Here is a 23,763-nt window from a genome sequence, read left to right as displayed (position 1 = left end):
GGGAAGTGCACACCTCCCCCCAACACACACACACACATGCGCGCGCGCACTGCACAACACACCACACACACACTGGGAACCACAAACAACTGCCCTACACAGACACCCACACACACAGACAACGCTGCACACACAAATATACGCACATACCGCACAACACGCACATTGTACAAAACATACCTCCCCCCAAAACACACCACACACACACAACGCTACAGACACACAGCGCTCCACAAACAACGCAACACACAAACAACACCGCTCTCACCCCCCATCACACCCAGACAACATCCAGAACATGTACAGCGCCCTACACAAACACTTGGTAACTACACACAACAACATCTATATATATATATATATATATAACAAAAATCATACATGAACTACACAATACGTAAATTCTAGAATACCCGATGCGTAGAATCGGGCCACCTTCTAGTATAGATTATAATCACCTAATCTTGATTCACAGCACTGCAGCCTCCATCTCCCCTTACTTCTCCGGCAGACCTTAAAACGCGGCGTGATGCAATGACATCATCGCACTGCCTGCTTGGGCACTCTAACATCTTGGCAGCTTAGGAAACAGCGATATAGCACGTAGCTTTTGCTTCGTGCCGTATTACGTGACTGAACGGTTTTGGCATCATGTTGATGCTGACACGGGTTAATTTCAGTGGTCGCAGGAGATCCGAAGCTTTGAGCAAGAAGTTTGAGGCCAGCCTTCCAGATGTTTGACGCTAGTTATGTATCTGATGGCAAGTAGTGATAATTGGCATGTTGATTAATTGGAAGCATCGTACAATCATTCCCCAAGATTTATTCAGAATGAGGTGTAATTTAAACATTCATGTTCATCAGAGCACGAAGCAGACTGGCTGCAGGTTTTCTGACCCAACTGTCAGACTCGTTTTCATATATCTATGAGGACTAGACACTTGAATCAGAAGAGCCATAGCCATTCCATACATAGATGTCTAATCTGCACAGGATCTCTCAAAAAGCCCTAATGTTACAAAAAACAAATAATTTGCCTTCCAACTACTATTTATATCCCTCCTACATGCTACAGATTGGAGCTAGGTGGTTAAAATGGGTTAATTTGCAAATCTTAGTGACACCTGCTACTTACTCGATTTGTGTAACATTACGTCTTTTCCTTCTTGGTGTTGCAATTTCAGAGTTGAGAAGTTTGATTTATTAACTAGTAATAGGTGAATACTAAGATGCTCGTTACTTGAGTCGAGCAATTTGAAATGCTTTGATGCTCATCTTGAGTAACAAGCATAGTGGAAGTGGGAAACTTGAGCATTTTCCTCACAACTTGTCCGGTTTCTTTCTGTAACAATAATAATTAAAAAAAAAAAAAAACCCTACCCAAAACTACCCCGGAAATGCTCTATTTATGTGTGGCTGTATGTGGCTGAAGAGCCGAACTGCCCAACTTCCATCATACCCATTACTCGTGCCCGTCCAACCTGCTCAACTTGAGTAAGGGTATGTGCGCACGTTGCTTTTTACCTGCTTTTTTGCTGCTTTTTCTTCTGCGCTGTTTAATGCCAAAATGGATGTGTTCTTTTATTCAAGCAAAGTCTATGGGAATTTGGGTTTCTTGTTCACACTATGTTGTTCAAAATGCTGCCTTTTTGTGGCAGAACTTTGGTCAAAAACTCCGCTTTGCAGTGCAAAACCCAAATGGCAAAAACAATTGACATGTTGCTTCTTTGAAAAGCTGAGTTTTTGACCAAAGTTCTGCCACAAAAAGGCAGCATTTTGAACAACATAGTGTGAACTAGAAACCCAAATTCCCATAGACTTTGCTTGAATAGAAGAACACATCCATTTTGGCATTAAACAGCGCAGAAGAAAAAGCAGCAAAAAAGCAGGTAAAAAGCAACGTGCGCACATACCCTAAAGAGCACTCAAGCACGTTAGTGCTCACTTAGCATTACTCTATACCACAAGACCAAATTTATGACCCGCCTTTAACATTGTGGACCATCCATAGCTGAATAATAGTATTCTCACTATATAGTTATTGACAGATTTGGAAAATCATGATCAATGAGAGGAACCAATTTCTTTATTAACAGAAATACACTGAGAAATTCTGGAAATTATGTACATTTATTTTGAACACAGGTTTGGTACAAGCTGGAAGGAAATCTGGTGATTTATAAATTTGTTCAGGGTACAATGCCAAGCAGTTTAACAAAGTGGTGAAACACACAAGATTCATGAGTTACATGTAAAATCATCACAATTGATAGAAGATGGAACAGCATGGTTTACATAATCGGCAATCAGCACCAGCCCATCCTACAACACGGCCAGGGACAGCTTGAACCGGTGCTCAACTTTCTTACATGCTGCTCCATCTGTATAAATTTCAAGTAATCTATACTTCTATAAAATATCCTGTCCTCAAAACAGCCAGTCTGAGTAAAAATGAACACTAATTATATATCACTTGCAGAAACCATCTTCATCACTGAAAAAATGTGGCACTAAATAAGGTGGATGGTTTCTATTCAATCAGCATACAAACACATGAACAGACTAATTCATACACTCCAGGCATGTAAAACGCTTATGTGCTTCTACATGGCGTATGAAATGGTTTCCATATATCACTTAAAGACGACCTGTCACCAAATCAGAAGTGGCCAACACTTATTTTATTCCTGCTGTTGCCCTGAGTATTCCTTTTTTTGTGTGTTCATCTTTAAAGCCACTAAAAACTGGCCCTTTTGGACCTGATGACAGGTGTTCTTGGAAAGTTTGCGTTCATTGTGAGCACCATATTACAGCTTATAGATTTACTATATAGTTACACTTCATTGTAATTATCAGTGCATTATAGTCTCTTTACCTGTACAGTATTCACAATTCATAGTGATTGGGAAGTTGACAAGCTTATAGCCTAAATATCAAATTTAACTCTGGATGTGTCCAAGATCAGTTACAATCAACCTTACATGTAGGTTACGGTAATTCGATATGGAATTGAAATGGTGGTTCAAAGGAACATTTTTGGATATGGTTAATTTGAGCACAATCAATGCTGAACCTCTAGTCATAAGGACAGTAATGCACCAACTCAGGCCTGCATACAAGTGCAGTAAACATACCCATCGGGGGGAAGGGGTGCTTCACACACAGCGAGCTCGCTGCCGAGATCGCTGCTGAGTCACGCTTTTTGTGACGCAGCAGTGACCTCATTAGCGATCTCGCTGTGTGTGACAATGAGCAGCGATCTGGCCCCTGCTGCGAGATCGCTGCTCGTTACACATAGCCCTGGTTCGTTTTCTTCAAAGCCGCTCTCCTGCTGTGACACACAGATCGCTGTGTGTGACAGCAAGAGAGCGACAAATGAAGCGAGCAGGGAGCAGGAGCCGGCGTCTGACAGCTGAGGTAAGCTGTATCCAAGATAAACATCGGGTAACCAAGGTGGTTACCCGATATTTACCTTAGTTACCAGCCTCTGCAGCTCTCACGCTGCCAGTGCCGGCTCCGGCTCTCTGCACATGTAGCTGCTGTACACATCGGGTTAATTAACCCGATGTGTACAGCAGCTGGCTGGGGGCTGTTCACTGGTCGCTGGTGAGATCTGCCTGTTTGACAGCTCACCAGCGACCATGTAGCGATGCAGCAGCGATCCTGACCAGGTCAGATCGCTGGTCGGATCGCTGCTGCATCGCTAAGTGTGAAGGTACCCGAACTCTTGTAATGACGCAGGTTTTGTACGCCCAGGCAAAATTTGTTTTGGACTGAACATTGCCTAAACCCTGGAAGCATTCTGAAACGATGGAGATATTTAGAAAAGCACACTTCCATGGTAGTTAACACAAGTGTACGTCAGTGCTGCATTCCATACCTGTTCAAGGCAGAGCAAAATTCCAAAAGAAAACGGCTTTAGTAGCAGATAGAAAGCTACAATGCAGCAACAAAATACATCTAAGCGTGCCTTATATGCAATGCTGGGCACTTTTATTTGCGTCTTTTTATTAAAAACAGTCAAGACATCTTGGGCCATTAAAATGAAGCAAACTCAAGATGATTTGCTCTCCATCAGTAGTTGTAGTTCATACCCCAATTTTACAACATAAAATGAGAAAGTGTGCACCCACAATCTATGAATGTTTTCTAATATACACAAATAGTTAAGTGTGATTGTTCTTTAGTTTGTTTGCTGTTTACAGCACTTATTACATGTCTACTCTGTGCAGTTATGACATTGGAATACTCTACATCGTCATTTTCTATAGGGATGTGCACAATCTGAATACTTAGGCTACAAGCGCACGCTGCGTCTTTTTGTGTTCACAAACTGCAGCCAAAACTGCACCTTGTCAGAGAGCCTGGAAATGTCACAAAAAATGCTTCTAATTATAGGTGCGTTTTTGCTGCGTTTTTCACAACCTGCGTTTTTGTGACAAATGTTGACAAAAACGCAGGAAGAATGAACATGCTGCATTTTTTTTGTCACAAACTTTTGATAAATAAAACGTTGACAAACTGCAATGTGCACATAGAAAATCTGACTTCTCATAGACTTTGCTGGGAAGTAAGATGTCAAAGTTCTGACAAATAAACTGCAGCCAAAAACGCACCAAAAACGCAGCAAAAAAAAAAAAAAGCAGTGTGCGCATGTAGCCTTATAATTGGAAATCCCCACTGCTATTCATATGCAAGTGTTTTCAAACATGTTGCATGAATAAAAAAGAAAAAAAAAAAAGTAATGTTATTTCTTTGTTCAGAGAAACTGCCAAGAAAAAAAAAAAAAGCATGGATTTCTGATGTGGATTTTGCGTTAACATCAGATTTTACCATTTCAACAAACGTTATATGAATATTCTCATGGAAAGTCAGAATAGAAGAATACAGCTCTGATACATCTTAGTGGGTCAGTTGTAGACCTGTTTAATCTATATACTTATAGCTTTGAACTTTTAGAATTTTTGTTAAACAATAGATATTATATAAAATGCATAATGTTCTAGAATCATATGAGCAGTGTCATATTTATCAATGTTTTGTGCCTTTGTGGAGAATCCTTCTGCGTACACCACCAGCCTAATAAAAGGTAAAGTGGACAACAGGAACAGCAGCACTTCAGATTTATGCATTTACACTTTTCTAAAATCAAGCCTGCTTTGTAAGTGTTATTTATTCCAAAGGTAATTCACATACTTTTCTTAGAACTAATTACATAGCCAATTTGTGGAAATATTTACATTGTATTCAACTTGGATATTTGCATTGGTGTGCATAACAATATACGAAAGCTTAGTAATGATCTGCATAGGAGGTGAAAATGATGTATTAAGAATAGTGAAAAATAAGATGCCCCAGCTCCTAACTGATATGGCCCACTACTGCCAAGAAACAGAATTTGGACATACTAAGGCCACTAACCCCATATGACTGCACACTTGGGAACCTTCACATCGTGCGAGCGGTGTGCATTTTCCGATGCCGGGTGTATAACTAATTATGTGATCTGTATACATGCGGTCAAGTGCCAACTAGGCGTGCACAGCCTTGATCAATACCAGTGAATTGTTTGAGTTTGGACAAGTCTAGTTGGAATTGATCTGGAAACATGCAAATCGCATACTGGCATTCACATGACCGCCCACTCTGGACACTAGAGAGTCCTGAAAGTACACACTAAGGATTCACAAGTCTGCATCCATAGTGACTGCAGACTTGATACCCAAGCCTGAACCACCTCTAAGAGTCGATAAAAAAAAAAAAAAAAAAAAAAAAGAAATCCAGACCCTCCGTTTAAAAAAACAAAAACAAAAACTTCAGACAACTGGTGTCCAGGAGTACAGGATTTGTGCAAGATGTCTGATACATTGGGCTTGAAATGTACATGATCTTGGAACTGGAGTAAGATATCTGGTGTGGCGCAGATGTGTTGAGGTGCATACGACAGATGTTTCTGATTGGTTAAGAGGTGCACCAGAGCATCTGACGCCAACTCGCACCCTCAGCAAGAAGAAAATTGGGTCTTGATGAGTAGGGGCAACAGATTGTAAAAGATGAAACTTCATGGCCTTTGCAGTGTGTGTGTGTGTGTGTGTGTGTGTGTGTGTGTGTGTGTGTGTGTGTGTGTGTGTGTGTGTGTGTGTAAGTAAATTATGATAAGCTTGGCAATGCCCCATCATAGCACCACCAACTTTTCAAAAAGTTGACTGGATTGCCGCAAAAAAAAAAAAAGTTCCAACACTTTTACATGACTTTACACCAAAATTGTGGTGGAAACTGCTTGATGAATTAGAGTCCATGGGTCTGTGTGCTGACAGCTCTAAAAATGAGCAACACGCTAATAAGAAAAGTAGATCTGTGAATGGAGGTTAAACCCAACGTAACTAAGGAGGTCACAGTGATCGAGCACCCTGAAGTTGTAGAGGGCTCTCGCATTTCCGCATTGTATCCTGAAGAGTGCCTCTTTGAACAGTGCCTTTCCCTCAGCGATTGTACACACCCAACTCACCAGTCCGGTACCATTACACATCCAGAGGCCAAATCCTTGACACGCAACCTGTCACTGCAGCTTTCGCATTTAATACTTTTCATGCACTTCAGAGTTTTGTGAATTCTGGGTAAAAGGTGCAGACTACAAGCCCTGTACTGGCAATTACAACAGCTTGCCCTTCCACTTTTTGCGCCAAGTCAAGTACCGGAAGGTTATGTGCTCAATATACATATTTTATGAATAAATAAGCACTATGTTCTGCAACTCAAATTATTACACAATGACTATTGTTAAATTTGGCATATAACGCAAGTTTCTTACAACCTACAATTTTATATTCAAAGTAAAGGCTGTGAAACCTTAAAAAAAAAAAAAAAAAAGGTATATTTATATTCACATTCTTTATACAGAAAATACAGTAGCTGTACAGGAGGTCGTCCTTGTAATCCTTTTGTGTTTATGCTTCATTCCCATATGTTACTGTAACATACACCAAAGCCCCCTTATTTACTGTAGTAAATGCAGGAAAATTATAGCACTGGGGGCTATCCTCTTATTGTTAACAAAAATAACAAAGGCTAACATTTTACCCCTAATTAGAGGAAAACTTTTGGGGAGAGAAAAACTTAGTAGTTAAATAAAAAGAGGGAAAATAGACTACCTTATATTTCGGTATCTCAAAAACAGGGGGGAGAAATAAAATTTAAACCAATTGCTGCAAATTAAACCTTAAGCAGCGAGAAGACCCTAAGCCTAGAGAAACCAGCATTCGCTATTACATAATGTGCACATGTTGCTTTTCAACTTCAGTTCCAATTAACTCTATAACAAATAACAGTATTTGTCCATCTCCACTTTAGAGAGTTCTTCACAGTGTAATCAGATCAACCAAATTGCCTTTAGGCGGCGTCATGCTGTCCGGGAAGAAGTTGACAAGTGTATCAAACAGTTGTGTCCTTTGAGCGTATGTGTGATCCACATCCGAAAACCCTGTGCATAAAAAAAAAAAAAAAAAAAAAAAAGAAGGCAAGATTTCAGCACACTCCAAGAAAAAACAAAAAACTGAAAAATCACTACACAACAATGTCTATCCCACCAGTTTCATTAGTTACTGCAATCTAATACAAGACAGTATGTAGCGACAAGTGATCAAGTATCGTAGGTTTAAGTCCTCTAAAGGGACTTAAAAATATTTTGTACCCAGTTTCCTTGAAAAAAAATAAGACATACCCTGAAAATAAGGCCTAGAAGGAAGTGTCCAAGTAGTTAAGAAAGCAGACGGCCCCCCCAAAAGAAAGCAGACGGCCCCCCCCAAACAAAAGAAAGCAGACAGCCCCCCAACAAAAGAAAGCAGACGCCCCCCCCCAAACAAAAGAAAGCAGACGGCCCCCCCCAAACAAAAGAAAGCAGACGGCCCCCCCCAAACAAAAGAAAGCAGACGCCCCCCCCCAAACAAAAGAAAGCAGACGCCCCCCCCCCCAAACAAAAGAAAGCAGACGGCCCCCCCAAACAAAAGAAAGCAGACGGCCCCCCCCAAACAAAAGAAAGCAGACGGCCCCCCCCAAACAAAATAAAGCAGACGCCCCCCCCAAACAAAATAAAGCAGACGCCCCCCCAAAACAAAAGAAAGCAGACGCCCCCCCCCCAAAAGAAAGCAGACGCCCCCCCCCAAACAAAAGAAAGCAGACGGTTCCCCCAACAAAAGAAAGCAGATATCCCCCAAAAAAAAAAGCAGACAAGCCCCCAAAAACAAAACTTACCCAATGGGGTGAAGTCCTTGTTGGATCTAAAAAGTGCAGATGGAAGAAGTTGAAACTGCATACAAAAAAAAAAAAAAAAAAAAAAAAAAAAAAAAAGGTTATTGGTTATTCACTGGCATGTGATCAGGTAAAACAATTTCACATTACAGCTTAAATCTATGTAAATCATTAAACATTTTTTCCAAAGTTTGCAGAATTTGATGCCAAGGTGTTCAGACAATCATAAGAAACTTGCTGGTTTTAGGACAGCGGTAGGAGATTGACAACTAATTCACAGCGATAAGCTATTGGCAAATAAACATCCGTGCATACAGATTCAATGAAAGAAGCCGATAAGAAGGGAATTTTGTTTACTTACCGTAAATTCCTTTTCTTCTAGCTCTAATTGGGAGACCCAGACAATTGGGTGTATAGGCTATGCCTCCGGAGGCCGCACAAAGTACTACACTTAAAAGTGTTAGGCCCCTCCCCTTCTGCCAATACACCCCCCGTGCTCCCACGGGCTGCTCAGTTTTGGTGCAAAAGCAAGAAGGAGGAAAAAAATAATTATAAACTGGTTTAACTTCAATCCGAAGGAAACTCTGAGAACTGAAACCATTCAACATGAACAACATGTGTACACAAAAAAACAGGGGCGGGTGCTGGGTCTCCCAATTAGAGCTAGAAGAAAAGGAATTTACGGTAAGTAAACAAAATTCCCTTCTTTTTCGCTCTATTGGGAGACCCAGACAATTGGGACGTCCAAAAGCAGTCCCTGGGTGGGTAAAATAATACCTCGTAAGAGCCGTAAAACGGCCCTTTCCTACAGGTGGGCAACCGCCGCCTGAAGGACTCGTCCACCTAGGCTGGCATCCGCCGCAGCATAGGTATGCACCTGATAGTGCTTCGTGAAAGTGTGCAGGCTCGACCAGGTAGCCGCCTGACACACCTGTTGAGCCGCAGCCTGGTGCCTCAAAGCCCAGGACGCTCCCACGGCTCTGGTAGAATGGGCCTTCAGCCCTGAGGGAACCGGAAGCCCAGCCGAACGGTAAGCTTCGATAATTGGCTCCTTGATCCACCGAGCCAGGGTTGATTTGGAAGCCTGTGACCCTTTACGCTGGCCAGCGACAAGGACAAAGAGTGCATCCGAGCGGCGCAGGGGCGCCGTACGAGAAATGTAGAGTCTGAGTGCTTTCACCAGATCTAACAAGTGCAAATCCTTTTCACATTGGTGAAGTGGATGAGGATAAATAGAGGGTAAGGAAATATCCTGATTGAGATGAAAGGGGGGTACCACCTTAGGGAGAAACTCCGGAACCGGACGTAGAACCACCTTGTCCTGGTGAAAAAACCAGAAAAGGGGCTTTGCACGACAACGCTGCTAGCTCAGACACTCTCCGAAGTGAAGTGACTGCTACTAGAAAAACCACTTTCTGCGAAAGGCGTGAGAGAGAAATATCTCTCATTGGCTCGAATGGTGGTTTCTGAAGAACCATCAGCACCCTGTTTAGATCCCAGGGTTCTAACGGCCGCTTGTAAGGCGGAACGATGTGACAAACACCCTGCAGGAACGTGCGTACCTGTGGAAGTCTAGCTAGGCGCTTCTGGGAAAACACAGAGCGCTGAAAATTGTCCCTTAAGGGAACCGAGCGACAAACCCTTTTCCCGTCCAGATTGAAGGAAGGACAGAAAAGTAGGTAATGCAAATGGCCAGGGAGAAAAACCCTGAGCAGAGCACCACGACAGGAAAATTTTCCACGTCCTGTGATAAATCTTGGCGGACGTTGGTTTCCTAGCCTGTCTCATAGTGGCAATGACTTCTTGAGATAACCCTGAAGACGCTAGGATCCAGGACTCAATGGCCACTTAGTCAGGTTGAGGGCCGCAGAATTCAGATGGAAAAACGGCCCTTGAGACAGCAAGTCTGGTCGGTCTGGTAGTGCCCACGGTTGGCCGACCGTGAGATGCCACAGATCCGGGTACCACGACCTCCTCGGCCAGTCTGGAGCGACGAGGATGGCGCGGCGGCAGTCGGCCCTGATCTTGCGTAACACTCTGGGCAACAGTGCCAGCGGAGGAAACACATAAGGGAGCTGAAACTGCGACCAATCCTGAACTAAGGCGTCTGCCGCCAGAGCTCTGGGATCTTGAGACCGTGCCATGAACGTTGGTACCTTGTTGTTGTGCCGGGACGCCATGAGGTCGACGTCCGGCACCCCCCAGCGGCAACAGATCTCCTGAAACACGTCCGGGTGAAGGGACCATTCCCCTGCGTCCATGCCCTGGCGACTGAGATAATCTGCTTCCCAGTTTTCCACGCCTGGGATGTGAACTGCGGATATGGTGGAGGCCGTGGCTTCCACCCACATCAAAATCCGCCGGACTTCCTGGAAGGCTTGTCGACTGCGTGTGCCGCCTTGGTGGTTGATGTATGCCACCGCTGTAGAATTGTCCGACTGAATTCGGATCTGCTTGCCTTCCAGCCACTGCTGGAACGCTTTCAGGGCAAGATACACTGCCCGAATTTCCAGAACATTGATCTGAAGCGAGGACTCATGCCGGGTCCACGTACCCTGAGTCCTGTGGTGGAGAAAAAAACCGCTCCCCACCCTGACAGACTTGCGTCCGTCGTGACTACTTCCCAGGATGGGGGTAGGAAGGATTTCCCCTTCGACAATGAAGTGGGAAGAAGCCACCACCGAAGGGAAGCTTTGGTCGCCTGAGAGAGGGAGACGGTCCTGTCGAGGGACGTCGGCTTCCTGTCCCATTTGCGTAGGATGTCCCATTGAAGAGGACGCAGGTGAAACTGCGCGAAAGGGACTGCTTCCATTGCTGCCACCATCTTCCCCAGGAAGTGCATGAGGCGCCTCAAGGGGTGTGACTGGCCTTGAAGGAGAGATTGTACCCCTGTCTGTAGTGACCGCTGCTTGATCAGCGGAAGCTTCACTATCGCTGAGAGGGTATGAAACTCCATGCCAAGGTATGTGAGCGATTGGGCCGGTGTCAGATTTGACTTTGGAAAATTGATGATCCACCCGAAACTCTGGAGAGTCTCCAGGGTAGCGTCGAGGTTGTGTTGGCATGCCTCTAGAGAGGGTGCCTTGATCAACAGATCGTCCAAGTACGGGATCACCGAGTGACCCTGAGAATGGAGGACCGCTACTACAGTAGCCATAACCTTGGTGAAAACCCGTGGGGCTGTTGCCAGGCCGAATGGCAGTGCCACGAACTGCAGGTGTTCGTTTCCTATGGCGAAGCGCAAGAAGCGCTGGTGCTCTGGGGCAATCGGAACGTGGAGATAAGCATCTTTGATATCGATCGATGCAAGGAAATCTCCTTGGGACATTGAGGCGATGACGGAGCGAAGGGATTCCATCCGGAACCGCCTGGTCTTTACGTGTTTGTTGAGAAGTTTCAGGTCTAGGACAGGACGGAAAGACCCGTCCTTCTTTGGGACCACAAACAAGTTGGAGTAAAAACCCTGGCCCTGTTGATGAAGAGGAACAGGGACCACCACTCCTTCTGCCTTCAGAGTGCCCAGCGCCTGCAGAAGAGCCTCGGCTCTCTCGGGAGGCGGAGAAGACCTGAAGAATCGAGTCGGGGGACGAGAGATGAACTCTATCTTGTAACCGTGAGACAGAATGTCTCTCACCCAGCGGTCTTTTATTTGTGGCAGCCAGGTGTCGCAAAAGCGGGAGAGCCTGCCACCGACCGAGGATGCTACTAGAGGAGGTAGAAGTCATGAGGCAGCCGCTTTGTTAGCGGTGCTCCCAATGGCCTTTTTAGGACGTGACTTAGACAGCCATGCATCAGAGTTCCTTTGTTCTTTCTGAGACCTTTTGGACGAGGAGAATTGGGACCTGCCCGCGCCCCGAAAGGACCGAACCTCGACTGCCCTCACCTCTGTTGGGAGAGGTTCTGCTTGGGCTGGGGTAAGGATGTATCCTTTCCCTTGGATTGTTTGATGATTTCATCCAGGCGCTCGCCAAAGAGCCTGTCGCCAGAAATTGGCAAACCGGTTAAACGCTTTTTTGGAAGCGGAATCTGCCTTCCACTCCCGTAGCCACAAGGCCCTGCGGACTACTACCGAATTGGCGGTCGCAACTGCCGTACGGCTCACAGAGTCCAGGACAGCATTCATAGCGTAAGACGCAATTGCCGAGGTCTGGGAGGTAATGGAAGCCACTTGTGGCGCGGCCGCTTCAATTTTCGCTTGACCTGCTGATATAGCTTGTAGCGCCCATACGGCTGCGAATGCTGGGGCAAAAGAAGCTCCGATAGCTTCATAGATGGATTTCATCCAGAGCTCCATCTGCCTGTCAGTGGCATCTTTAAGCGAGGCCCCATCTTCCACTGCAAGTATGGATCTAGCCGCCAGTCTGGAGATTGGAGGATCCACTTTGGGACATTGAATCCAACCTTTAACCACTTCCGGGGAAAAAGGATAACGTGTATCCTTAAGGCGCTTAGAGAAACGCTTATCCGGACAAGCATGGTGATTCTGGATTGCCTCTCTGAAATCAGAGTGGTCTAGAAACATACTCTGTGTACGCTTGGGGAACCTGAAGCGAAATTTCTCCTGCTGAGAATCAGACTCCTCCGCCGGAGGGGCTGAGGGAAGAATATCCAGCAACTGATGAATGGATGCAATAAGATCATTCACTATGGCGTCCCCGTCTGGAGAATTAAGATTGAGAGCGCTCCCAGGATCAGAATCCTGATCAGCTGTTTCCGCATCATCAACCAGAGAATCCCCCCGCTGAGACCCTAAACAATATGATGTCGAGGGAAATTCTAAGCGGGCTCGCTTAGACGATCTGGGGCTAGGTTCTAAGTCCGAACCCTCCGTCTGGGATGTATGAGATACCCCGTGAGGACATTGTTGGTCCAACTGAGGGGGGTCAGGGAACAATGATTCAACAGAGTCCCTTTGCTGAGATACCGGTCTGGACTGCAAGGCTTCTAGTATCTTAGCCATAGTCTCAGAGAGTTGATCCTTAAAGGCTGCAAACTCAGTCCCCGTCACCTGGACAGTGTCAACAGGTGGCTCCCCCTGGGCCCCTCTTAGCAGAGGATCCGGCTGAGGAAGTGTCACAGGGGTCGAACACTGTACACAATGAGGGTCAGTGGAACCTGCCTGTAGCTGGGTCTTACATGCGGCGCAGGCAACATAATAAGCCTGTGTTTTGGCACCCCTGCCTTTTATGGGCGCCATGCTATAGTTTTCCCTGAGTAACACAATAGGGTATATAGCCAGAAAGAACTGTGCTCATACAGTGTAAATTATATACAGTACACAAATAATGTACCCATACAATACAGCACCATGGGGCTAGCACCACATGTGCTGTTTACCAGCCGCCTAAGCGGTTGTGAGGCCACCAGAGACCGTGACTGGGTCTCCCATGAATATGTCCCTCTCTGCAGCGTCGGTGGAGCTGACAGGAATGGCTGCGGCGTCCTGACGAGCTGAGGAAGCTGTGGGCGTGGCCTAGAAAGAGCGCGAAACGGGCGCTCATACTTTGTACAGTGAGGGGAGTGGAGCATGTAAATCATACTCCAGCCCTCATTGCTGCTCGCTCCGTGCAGCGTCCCGCCCTTCCCCTGCCTGTCAGGGCTGAGGGCGGGAGAAAAAAAGGGAAACTAGGCCGCAATGAAGCCGGGGACTGTAGTAATAAACGCGGCCGCCGTAAAAGTGCGGTCGCGTGAAAGTCCCCGGCGAACTACAAGTCCCAGCCGCGCCGCAGTGTCCCGTGGCAACGGCGGTCAGTGCGGTAGCCCTTACATATAAACACACTCAGCGACGCTGAGTGTGTAATGGCACATATAGACCCGGTCAGCGCCGCGGTCCCCGGTGCACTAGCACACCCAGCAAAGCTGAGGTGATGCCGTGCGCGGTCCCCATAGGGATACAGAGTACCTTTAAGATGCAGGGCCATGTCCCTGAACGGTATCGGCTCCTATCCATCAGGCTCCACAGGAGTTGTGGATGAAGCCCGGTCTCAGTGCCTGGAGACCGATAAGATCCCACTTCACCCAGAGCCCTAAGGGGGATGGGGAAGGAAAAACAGGCATGTGGGCTCCAGCCGCCGTACCCGCAATGGATACCTCAACCTTAACAACACCGCCGACAAAAGTGGGGTGAGAAGGGAGCATGCTGGGGGCCCTATATGGGCCCACTTTTCTTCCATCCGACATAGTCAGCAGCTGCTGCTGACTAATCTGTGGAGCTGTGCTGTGCGTGTCTGACCTCCTTCGCACAAAGCAAAAACTGAGCAGCCCGTGGGAGCACGGGGGGTGTATTGGCAGAAGGGGAGGGGCCTAACACTTTTAAGTGTAGTACTTTGTGCGGCCTCCGGAGGCATAGCCTATACACCCAATTGTCTGGGTCTCCCAATAGAGCGAAAAAGAAATAACAATGTATATTGACTTTAAAGGGAATCTGTCACCAGGTTTTTGGTCCCCCATCTGAGAGCAGCATAATTAGAGACAGGGACCCCGATTCCAGCGATGTGTCACTTACTGAGCTGTTTGCTGTCATTTCGATAAAATCAAGGTTTTCTCTGCTGCAAATCAAGCAGTTATACAGAGCTCATGAATATGCTGGACTACCTGACAGCACACCAAGTAGTCCTCTAATGATAATCTACTGTTGATTAATCAGTAATTATATCAAAACTACACTAAGCAGCCCGGTAAGTGATAAATCGCTGGAATCAGGATCACCCTACATTATGCTGCTCTCAGATTAGGTGGCAAAAACCTGGTGACAGAATCCCTTTAACCTTCTCTCACACTTGCATTGGAGACTCCTTCACAGTTTCTATCAAATATGCAGAAAAAAAATAACCCCTCGTGAGGTAAGTCCTAGATGCCTTTAAATTGGTTAACAGCATATGGTGCCAGTGATCAAGTCCACGGTTTTCATGATGCTGGAGGCCTACTGGGTGTCCACTGTTCCGTGCCACAGGAGAATCTGTGACCATCTCTCACGCGCACTTAATGCTTTCAGGCTACCAGCAGCCTAGTACAAGAGCACGGGGCTCATGAGGAGGCCACCTACATAAATTCCATGAGGCCACTTATTCCTCACCGGGTCACTGCCACTGTGCAGTTTACAAAGCAAGTTCAAGTTTGACTGGAAATGGTACTAACCCTACTGTTCCATTGCTAGCGTCCAATGCTTACAAGCTATGAAGAGGTCTCCAGACATATGGGTTACAAGCTAATGAAGAGGTCTCCAGACATATGGGCAAATACAGGGCCAACAGAGGAAATAAATATTGTAAGATAGAGATAAGAGGACATTATTGCTTGAAGCTACCAATAGATGTAATAGTATGGCGAGTGTGCCCGATATGGGAAGAACAGATGGAAAATGTGAACCCTAGGATGAAAATATGCTGCCTATATGAGACAAGGGAAGAAGGCATCAGTGTGCCTCCTATGGGGAAGCTTTGGCTATTACCACACCTGTAATGGTGGGTTCGGAGTCACTACTGTGAGGAAAGAGTGGGAGCTGGAAGTGGATAGCCAATGTGGCTCTCAAGGTAAGAAAGGTTGGGGACTGCTGGTCTAATGGATCAGATAACCCTCAAAATTGAAGGCATTTTACAGAAGTGGACATTTTGCCAATATCCTTTTACATTTCACAGTGGAAAAAACTTATTATACACATCCATATGGCAGAAACAAATCATAAAAGAAACCCGTAGTGCAGAGAAGACATATTGCTTTCACATGAGAACAAGTAGAAAAATCAGTTTTCCTCACCTCTTTTGTCTCTTCAGGGTCTGAATGATCCACAGTGACAAATAGGTCATTCTGCAGGTATTTTAATGCACTAAGCGGCTCTGTCTGAGCACGTTCTTCAAACCTATAACAGTTATTTCATTAGAACATTCAACTGAATAAAATTGTGTGATGTTCTAACATTTGTTCAAGAAGAAAAAAGTTAGGAAAAAAAACCCACTTACCTATGAACCTTCCCCACTCACATGGCTAAAGCCAACACTAAGGTGGTCCCTACCGTTCCTGCAATTATGCCACTAGCCTCCATTCACACAGATGCTCAGCAGTGCCGTGCCACACCACACATGGGTCAACAACTCTAATGCAACCGACTGACAGTGGGAATATGAATGAAGCATGGAAGTTGACGATGAGCAGTGTCAGGATGGATACACAGGCTTCAGTTTGCTATAGGGACCCACTGTATGCCGCACAGTATAAGTTTCTTTGTAGTGGCCCTCTGTATAGGAAAGCACAGTCTGCCCCACTTTCCTATACAGTTAAAGTGTTAGAACAGTCAGATGGAGTCTGAAAGAACAGACTTTTGGCCTCCATCTAGTGAACGGGGGCCTATTGGAACGTTACAGTGTAGGTTGGAAAAACTCCTAACATGTCCTGTACGCTGCGTGCAGAGACAGTGTGTACTTCGCCCTAAAGGTGTTGACTACGGTCTTCAACAGAGGTGTTGTGGACATGATTTTGTCATTATATACAGTTTTACATATCTACTCCTGTGATTGTTAAGCTTTCATCACACACTGCATAGCTATCCAGCCCATACAATGGCTGCTGGTGGAGGAGCATCTGACCAGATCAATCCACCACCTCCACCACTAGAAAATCAGCTCTCATATGAAGGGGTTTTTTTTCTACTGGAGGAGGCTGACGGACTGATTAGGTTACATGCTCCTCCGCCAGCTGCCATTTTATGGACTGGAGAGCTGTGCAGTCTGAGGAAAACTGCACTAACAAGAGTAGGAGGAGAAACGAATATTGACATAGTAGGTGTGCACAAAGTCATGTCCCCAACACTGTGTGTTAAAGATAAAGGACGCTATTCAACAATACCGACATGAACCCCAGCAGGGTTCTGATGAGGGTGTGTGACTGAGTCAGATGCCCTTGATTCATAAAAAGGTACACACCTCTTAACAGATCAGTAGAGTGATGTGCCACATCTTATTCCAGTCATTGACTGGAATACGTGCTCTAGTGAAACAAATACCACAGCTATTTATGTCTTACCCCTTATTTTTGAAAAAAAAAGACAAAAGTAAAGTAAAAATGCCAAAAGTCGCCATTTATTTTTTGTTTAACAACTCTGCGTTGTATAAAAATATTGCAACTTGTCAGAACAATGCCAGAATTTTGGTGAAAACAAATGGATGAATCAGAGAGTCTCTAACCCAACCCCCCCAACTAATGCTGTATCCAGCAACAGTGCAACACCAACAGAATGCACACAGTGCAAAATATTTAGTGAAACATAACTACAAAAATGATTTGTAGCCCCAAATACATCAATTGAAACGATTAAAAAAAAAAATGAAAAAAAAAAAACTTTTAAAGAGTGGATTTTCAGTACCTGTGTTTTCTAATGAGGTATTTACAGTGCCTTAGCAGGTACTCTTTGGAAGGTCGACATAACTTCAAGGACCAGAAGTCATCTAATCGCATTTTCGGTGAACAGGATTTTCCTGGATTTCCTCCAAAAAGATAATGAACCTGTGATAGCAAATAAAAACAGTACAAACAAAATGTGTCAAGGCTGTTTGATAGAGTACTGAACAAGCCTAGAGGAGAGATTGCCTCGTGGTAGAACGTACTGTAGGGACTCTAAGCACAGAATGACTGTTCGTTCCAAGTGCAGGTGCTCAGGGCATTATGGTGGGAAGAATCATGCATATACTCCTTCCCACCTCCTCCCTTCCCCCCTCAATTTCCACCCTCCTATTCTACTTTGACAGCTCTGGCTTCAGAGAGCCAGAGAAGGAGGAAGACTAATGGAAAACAAGCAGTTGGGAAGGTGCAGTTAAAAGGGAATGGTCAACAGGTTTTTATCACCTTATCTGAGAGGGGCATAACGTAGGGGCATAACGTAGGGGCATAACGTAGGGGCATAACGTAGGGGCATAACGTAGGGGCATAACGTAGGGGCATAACGTAGGGGCAGAAACCCAGATTCCAGCAATGTCACTTACTAGGTTACTTAGTGTAGTTTTGATAAAATTAGTTATTAATCAGCAGTAGTAGAGGATTACTTCATGAAATCCAACTGAAAATGATTTTTAGCATCAAAACTATATGCAAAAAAAAAAAGACAACATCCTCAAAGGTGGACAACCCGTGCTAGGTGAGGGCTGTGAAATGAATCCGTTACCCTGCTGCTGACGGCATGGGCACATTAGCTGTTACACACAAAGTCAGCAGGAGAATGATCAGGGCTACTGCCTGCCGCTCAGGATGTGAATACTTATAAGGCCTAAGCCACACGGCATGAAAATCTGTGCGAGTAAAGTGCGATTAAAAAAAAAAGTTGCATTCCACTCGTGCCAATATTAGTCTGTGCCAGCACCCTTGAGCTATTATTTTCTCAGCCCTAATCAGACCGAGAAAACAGTTGCAGCATGCTACGGGTGCAGTGCGATCTTTGTTTCTCTCGCACCCATTCAAGTCTATGGGGCAAGAGAAGGAAAAAAATTGCACTGCACTCGTGGTACACTGATTTACCGTGAGTGCAGTGCGAGAATGGCAATAGCCAGCAATGGATGAGAGGGAGATAAATCCCTCCCTCTCCTCCTCAGCGTCGGCCATCGCCCCTCTGCAGAGCCGGCCCGCCCCTCCTCAGTGCCGGCCCGACCCCTGCAGATGAGGTCCGCTCGCATTATCGGACCTCAGTTGCAGGGACACTAGCATGACACTTGGCTCTGCTGTACTGTGAGCAGAGTGTCATGCGAGGGGATCGCAGTAATCCCAGTGTGGCCCCGGCCGAAACATGCAGTGTCGACAATATTAACTACCAACAACACAGCTATATCAAAGAAACTGGATGACAAGAAATGTAGTTTATACAGTTTACCATAAAGAAGGCTACCTTGTGTAGCTCATCATAAACCAGTTGGTGTGCAAATCTTGGACACGGTTCTTCCTCCTGCAAGCTTTTGTTTGGATTTTCTTTTGATGCCTGATCATTCTTATAGACACAAGACCTATAAAAAGAAGTCCTTTTAATGGTTAAAAAAAAAAAGTCCATTTATTTTCATTAAAATATATTTTACACACGTTCTTGGTGAAATGATTTCTTGTTCACTTGCTCACATAGCACCATTAATTCCACAGCACTTTACAGACGTGATTGTCACTGTCCCCATTGGGCTCACAATCTAGATTCTGTATCAGTATGTCTTTGGAGTCAGAAAACTAGAGAACCAGGAGGGGGGGGGGGGGGGGGGGGGGGGGGGGAAATATAGGGAGAACAAACTCCTTGCAGATGTTTTCCTTGGTGGGACCCCAGCGCTGCAAAGCAACAGTGCTAAATACTGAGCCACTATACATGATACATTCTATCAGGGTGGGGGTTCATCCTGGAACTTCCATCATTGTAGAAAGAGTGTCCTCTGCGATCTTATTAAGCACTATTGATACCAGCACTCATTGCATGGTCATCCTGACTCCTTTTTGCCAAATAGCTTATGAGCATTACTGAACACAGAGCAGTCGAGACATAGGTTGTGGCCACACAGAATGGCATCACATGCCGCACGTAGCACCCGGGTCGAAGGTTTTGCAGCCCTGCCTTACACAGAGCGATAAAGTGCTGAGAATAGATTTCTTATGGTGTGGAGCTGGCTGGAGAAACATTGAAAAAGCTGGTAGCGTTATGCTACTAGAATGGCATTAGTCAGTTATGTATAACACTGGAAACGCATTTAAAGGGGTTTTCCACTTTTAGAACAGTGTGGATCCAAAACTATTACTGCAATGTAAATAAGTGCCAGATAGATCAGGAGAGGATGCGTTCGATCGCTGATCAGCCTCTTTGCTCGCTTTTGGCCAGGAATTTTTTTTCGTTTTTTTTTTGCCCATGTAAAAAATAAATAAATGCAACCTGCAGCCGCTGATAAGTGTCGCATATCACTCAGCGGCATCCGGTTGTTTTTTTTAAATAGCGGTAAAATAAGAATCAAAAATCATTTAGTGTTAATTGATAGGGCTAGATTAGGGACAGTGAAAACATACTATAGTAATTGGCGTCTTATTACCGTATTTTTTAACGGAATATAGTCAGAACTAGTATCAGATAGTTGCAGGTGCTCAGTATAATATATATATATCTATATCGCTCAGTGTATGTATGTATGTATGTATGTATGTATGTATGTATGTATGTATGTATGTATGCATGCATGTATGTATGTATGCATGTATGTATGTATGTATGCATGTATGCATGCATGTATGTATGCATGTATGTATGCATGTATAGTCATGGACAAAAAGTTTTGAGAATGACAAATTATATTTTCACATGATCTGTTGCCCTCTGGTTTTTAATTGTGTTTGTCTGATGTTTACATCACATACAGAAATATAATTGCAATCATATTATGAGTACCAAAAGGTTATATTGACAGTTAGAATGAGTTAATGCAGCAAGTCAATATTTGCAATGTTGACCCTTCTTCAGGACCTCTGCAATTCTCCCTGGCATGCTCTCAATCAACTTCTGGATCAAATCCTGACTGATAGTTGTCCATTCTTGCATAAGCAATGCTTGCATTTTGCCAGAATTTGTTGGTTTTTGTTTGTCCACCCGTCTCTTGACGATTGCCCACAAGTTCTCAATGGGATTAAGATCTGGGGAGTTTCCAGGCCATGGACCCAAAATCTCTATGTTTTGTTCCATGAGCCATTTAGTGATCACCTTTGCTTTATGGCAAGGTGCTCCATCATGCTGGAAAAGGCATTGTTGGGCGCCAAACTGCTCTTAGACAGTTGGGAGAAGTTGCTCTTGGAGGACATTCTGGTACCATTCTTTATTCATGGCTGTGTTTTTAGGCAAGACTGTGAGTGAGCCGATTCCCTTGGCTGAGAAGCAACCCCACACATGAATCGTTTCAGGATGCTTAACAGTTGGCATGCAACAAGACTAGTGGTAGCGCTCACCTCTTCTTCTCCTAATAAGCTGTTTTCCAGATGTCCCAAACAATCGAAAAGGGGATTCATCTGAGAAAATGACTTTACCCCAGCCCTCAGCAGTCCACTGCCTCTACCTTTTGCAGAATATCAGTCGGTCCCTGATGTTCTTTCTGGAGAGAAGTGGCTTCTTTGCTGCTCACCTTGAAACCAGGCCTTGCTCAAAGAGTCTCCGCCTCACAGTGCGTGCAGACGCACTCACACCAGCCTGCTGCCATTACTGAGCTAGCTCGGCGCTGCTGGTAGTCCGATCCCACAGCTGAAACAGTTTTAAGATAAGGTCCTGGCGTTTGCTGGCCCTTCTTAGGCGCCCAGGAGCCTTTTTGGCAACAATGGAAGCTCTCTCCTTGAAGTTCTTGATGATGCGATAGATTTGTTGACTGAGGTGCAATCTTTGTAGCTGCGATACTCTTCCCTGTTAGGCCATTTTTGTGCAGAGCAATGATGGCTGCACGTGTTTCTTTAGAGATAACCATGGTTAACTGAAGAGAAACAATGATACCAAGCACCAGCCTCCTTTTAAAGTGTCCAGTGGTGTCATTCTTACTTAATCATGACTGATCGCCAGCCCTGTCCTCATCAACACCCACACCTGTGTTAATGGAACAATCACAAACAATGTTAGCTGCTCCTTTTAAGGCAGGAATGCAATGATGTTGAAATGTGTCTTGGGGGTTGAAGTTCATTTTCTTAGCCAATATTGACTTTGCAAGTAATTGCTGTTAAGCTGATCACTCTTTATGACATTCTGGAGTATATGCAAATTGCCATTAGAAAAACTTAAGCAGTAGACTTTGTAAAAATTAATATTTGTAGCATTCTCAAAACTTTTGCCCATGACTATGTATGTATGCATGCTAAAGGAATCCGCACTGTAGCATTTACAATCACAAAATTTTGCACAGATGCCCCATATGACCCAGGGAACGTCGTAGACTATGTTTTGACAGAAAAATTTAACCCCGTGCTTTACAGTTAGTCTCTAAAATCCTGCCGCCATTAAACTGAATGGAGGTGGGAGCTATAGGTTATTAATAGCAACTGTCAGTGGTTGCTATAGGAACAAAGTAAACTGTTAGTTGAAGCTTATGCGTGAGGTTATATGATGTCGGTGGAGAGATGGATAGAGAGACAGAAAAAGATGGGGAAAGAGACAGCCGGGGAAAGACAGACGGACACACACACACACACACACACACACAAAGACAGACAGAGATGGAGACAGATAGACTGATACAAATACAGACAGAGATAGAAATAGTCAGATAGAGACTTAGACACAGACAGACAAGGAAAGAGAGACACAGATATAATATAATATAATATAATATATATTTCTCTTTTTTTTACTGATGTCTGTTTTGCAATTGTAGTTTCAGAATAGTAAAAATTTCTTGCGGTACTTATACTACAATTTTTTCAACTTCATAGAATTAGTTAGTATAATTTAGTTGGAGTCGCTCAGTTTTTACTGACATCCATTTGCTGACCACATTTTTTTTTTTAATTTATTTTACTTTTAGTCTTTTCTTTCCAGTGCCCACCATTAGTGACCCTCTATGGACCTCACACCCCAAAAATTATGAGCCTCAGATTGTACAGTGTCTCGATAATGCACACTGTCCACCATAAGAGGACTCCAAATTTGACCGACTTTCAAGCTTATGCTGATCATTTATCACTTTGCAAACACCAGAGTGGACTCCCGAAGGACGCTAATTGGGCAGCTGCTCAAAGGGCGAGATCAGAGCCCAATGTAGCAGTAACATGCTGGTGTTTAAGTATATTACAAGAGGGATGTCCTTTTCTTAACCACAATACATAGTAACAGCAGCAACCACACTGCTGTAAGAGGTACATCTACATTGGTCCAAAAACCAGAATGTGCCCTGGGGTACAATTAAAACATGGGAGAGTTTATCCTCCAGCCCTACAGTGCCATGAGAAAAGCTAGGGTATGGCACAAGAAGCTGGCTATGCACATTGTACAGATCGTGCTATCACGATGTTCAGGCCACATCGGCACCTTCCTTCTGTTCCAGAAGGTAGTGATCAAGGCCCAAATATTTGGAAGTCAGGAAACATTGAAAGCTTCTGGAACTGAAGATGCTTTTATTGTACCAAGGCAACATTTCTCAGGTGAGATCTCTCAAACAGCAAAGAGACAAAGGGTGCAAAAAAAGTGCCCAGTATGTTACAGAAGAGGGGATAAGAAAAGACACCACTTTTAAGTGTAACACCTGACCCAACAAACCTGGCTTGTGTATAAAAGAATGTTTCAAAGTCTACCACTTATCCATGGACTATTACATTTATTTCTCAACTAGAAGGTGGCCCGATTCTACGCATCGGGTATTCTAGAATCTATGTATTGTGTAGTTAATGTATGATTTTTGTAATGTTGTTGTGTGTAGTTACCAAGTGTTTGTGTAGGGCGCTGTACATATTCTGGGTGTTGTCTGGGTGTGGCGGGGGGTGAGAGCGGTGTTTGTGTGTTGCGTTGTGTGTGTTGTGTTGTTTGTGGAGTGCTGTGGGTGTGTGTTGCGC

General features: G+C 44.7%; 1 protein-coding gene across 1 annotated transcript in view; it reads right to left on the bottom strand.

Annotated features, from left to right (window-relative positions):
* Positions 1-2,075: 2,075 nt before the first annotated feature.
* MKLN1 (muskelin 1) overlaps positions 2,076-23,763 on the bottom strand; it is a 120,679-nt gene continuing 98,991 nt past the window's right edge. The window contains exons 14-18 of the mRNA XM_075345345.1: positions 19,115-19,229; positions 17,606-17,745; positions 16,003-16,105; positions 8,251-8,305; positions 2,076-7,480 (exon numbers count right to left, since the gene is read on the bottom strand). Coding sequence (XP_075201460.1) covers positions 7,359-7,480; positions 8,251-8,305; positions 16,003-16,105; positions 17,606-17,745; positions 19,115-19,229 — 535 coding nt within the window. The 3' untranslated portion in view covers positions 2,076-7,358. The remainder of the gene's footprint in view (positions 7,481-8,250; positions 8,306-16,002; positions 16,106-17,605; positions 17,746-19,114; positions 19,230-23,763) is intronic.

Source organism: Anomaloglossus baeobatrachus, chromosome 4, assembly GCF_048569485.1.
Source record: "Anomaloglossus baeobatrachus isolate aAnoBae1 chromosome 4, aAnoBae1.hap1, whole genome shotgun sequence".
Taxonomy (NCBI): domain Eukaryota; kingdom Metazoa; phylum Chordata; class Amphibia; order Anura; family Aromobatidae; genus Anomaloglossus; species Anomaloglossus baeobatrachus.
This window is presented reverse-complemented; position numbering and strand designations above follow the sequence as displayed.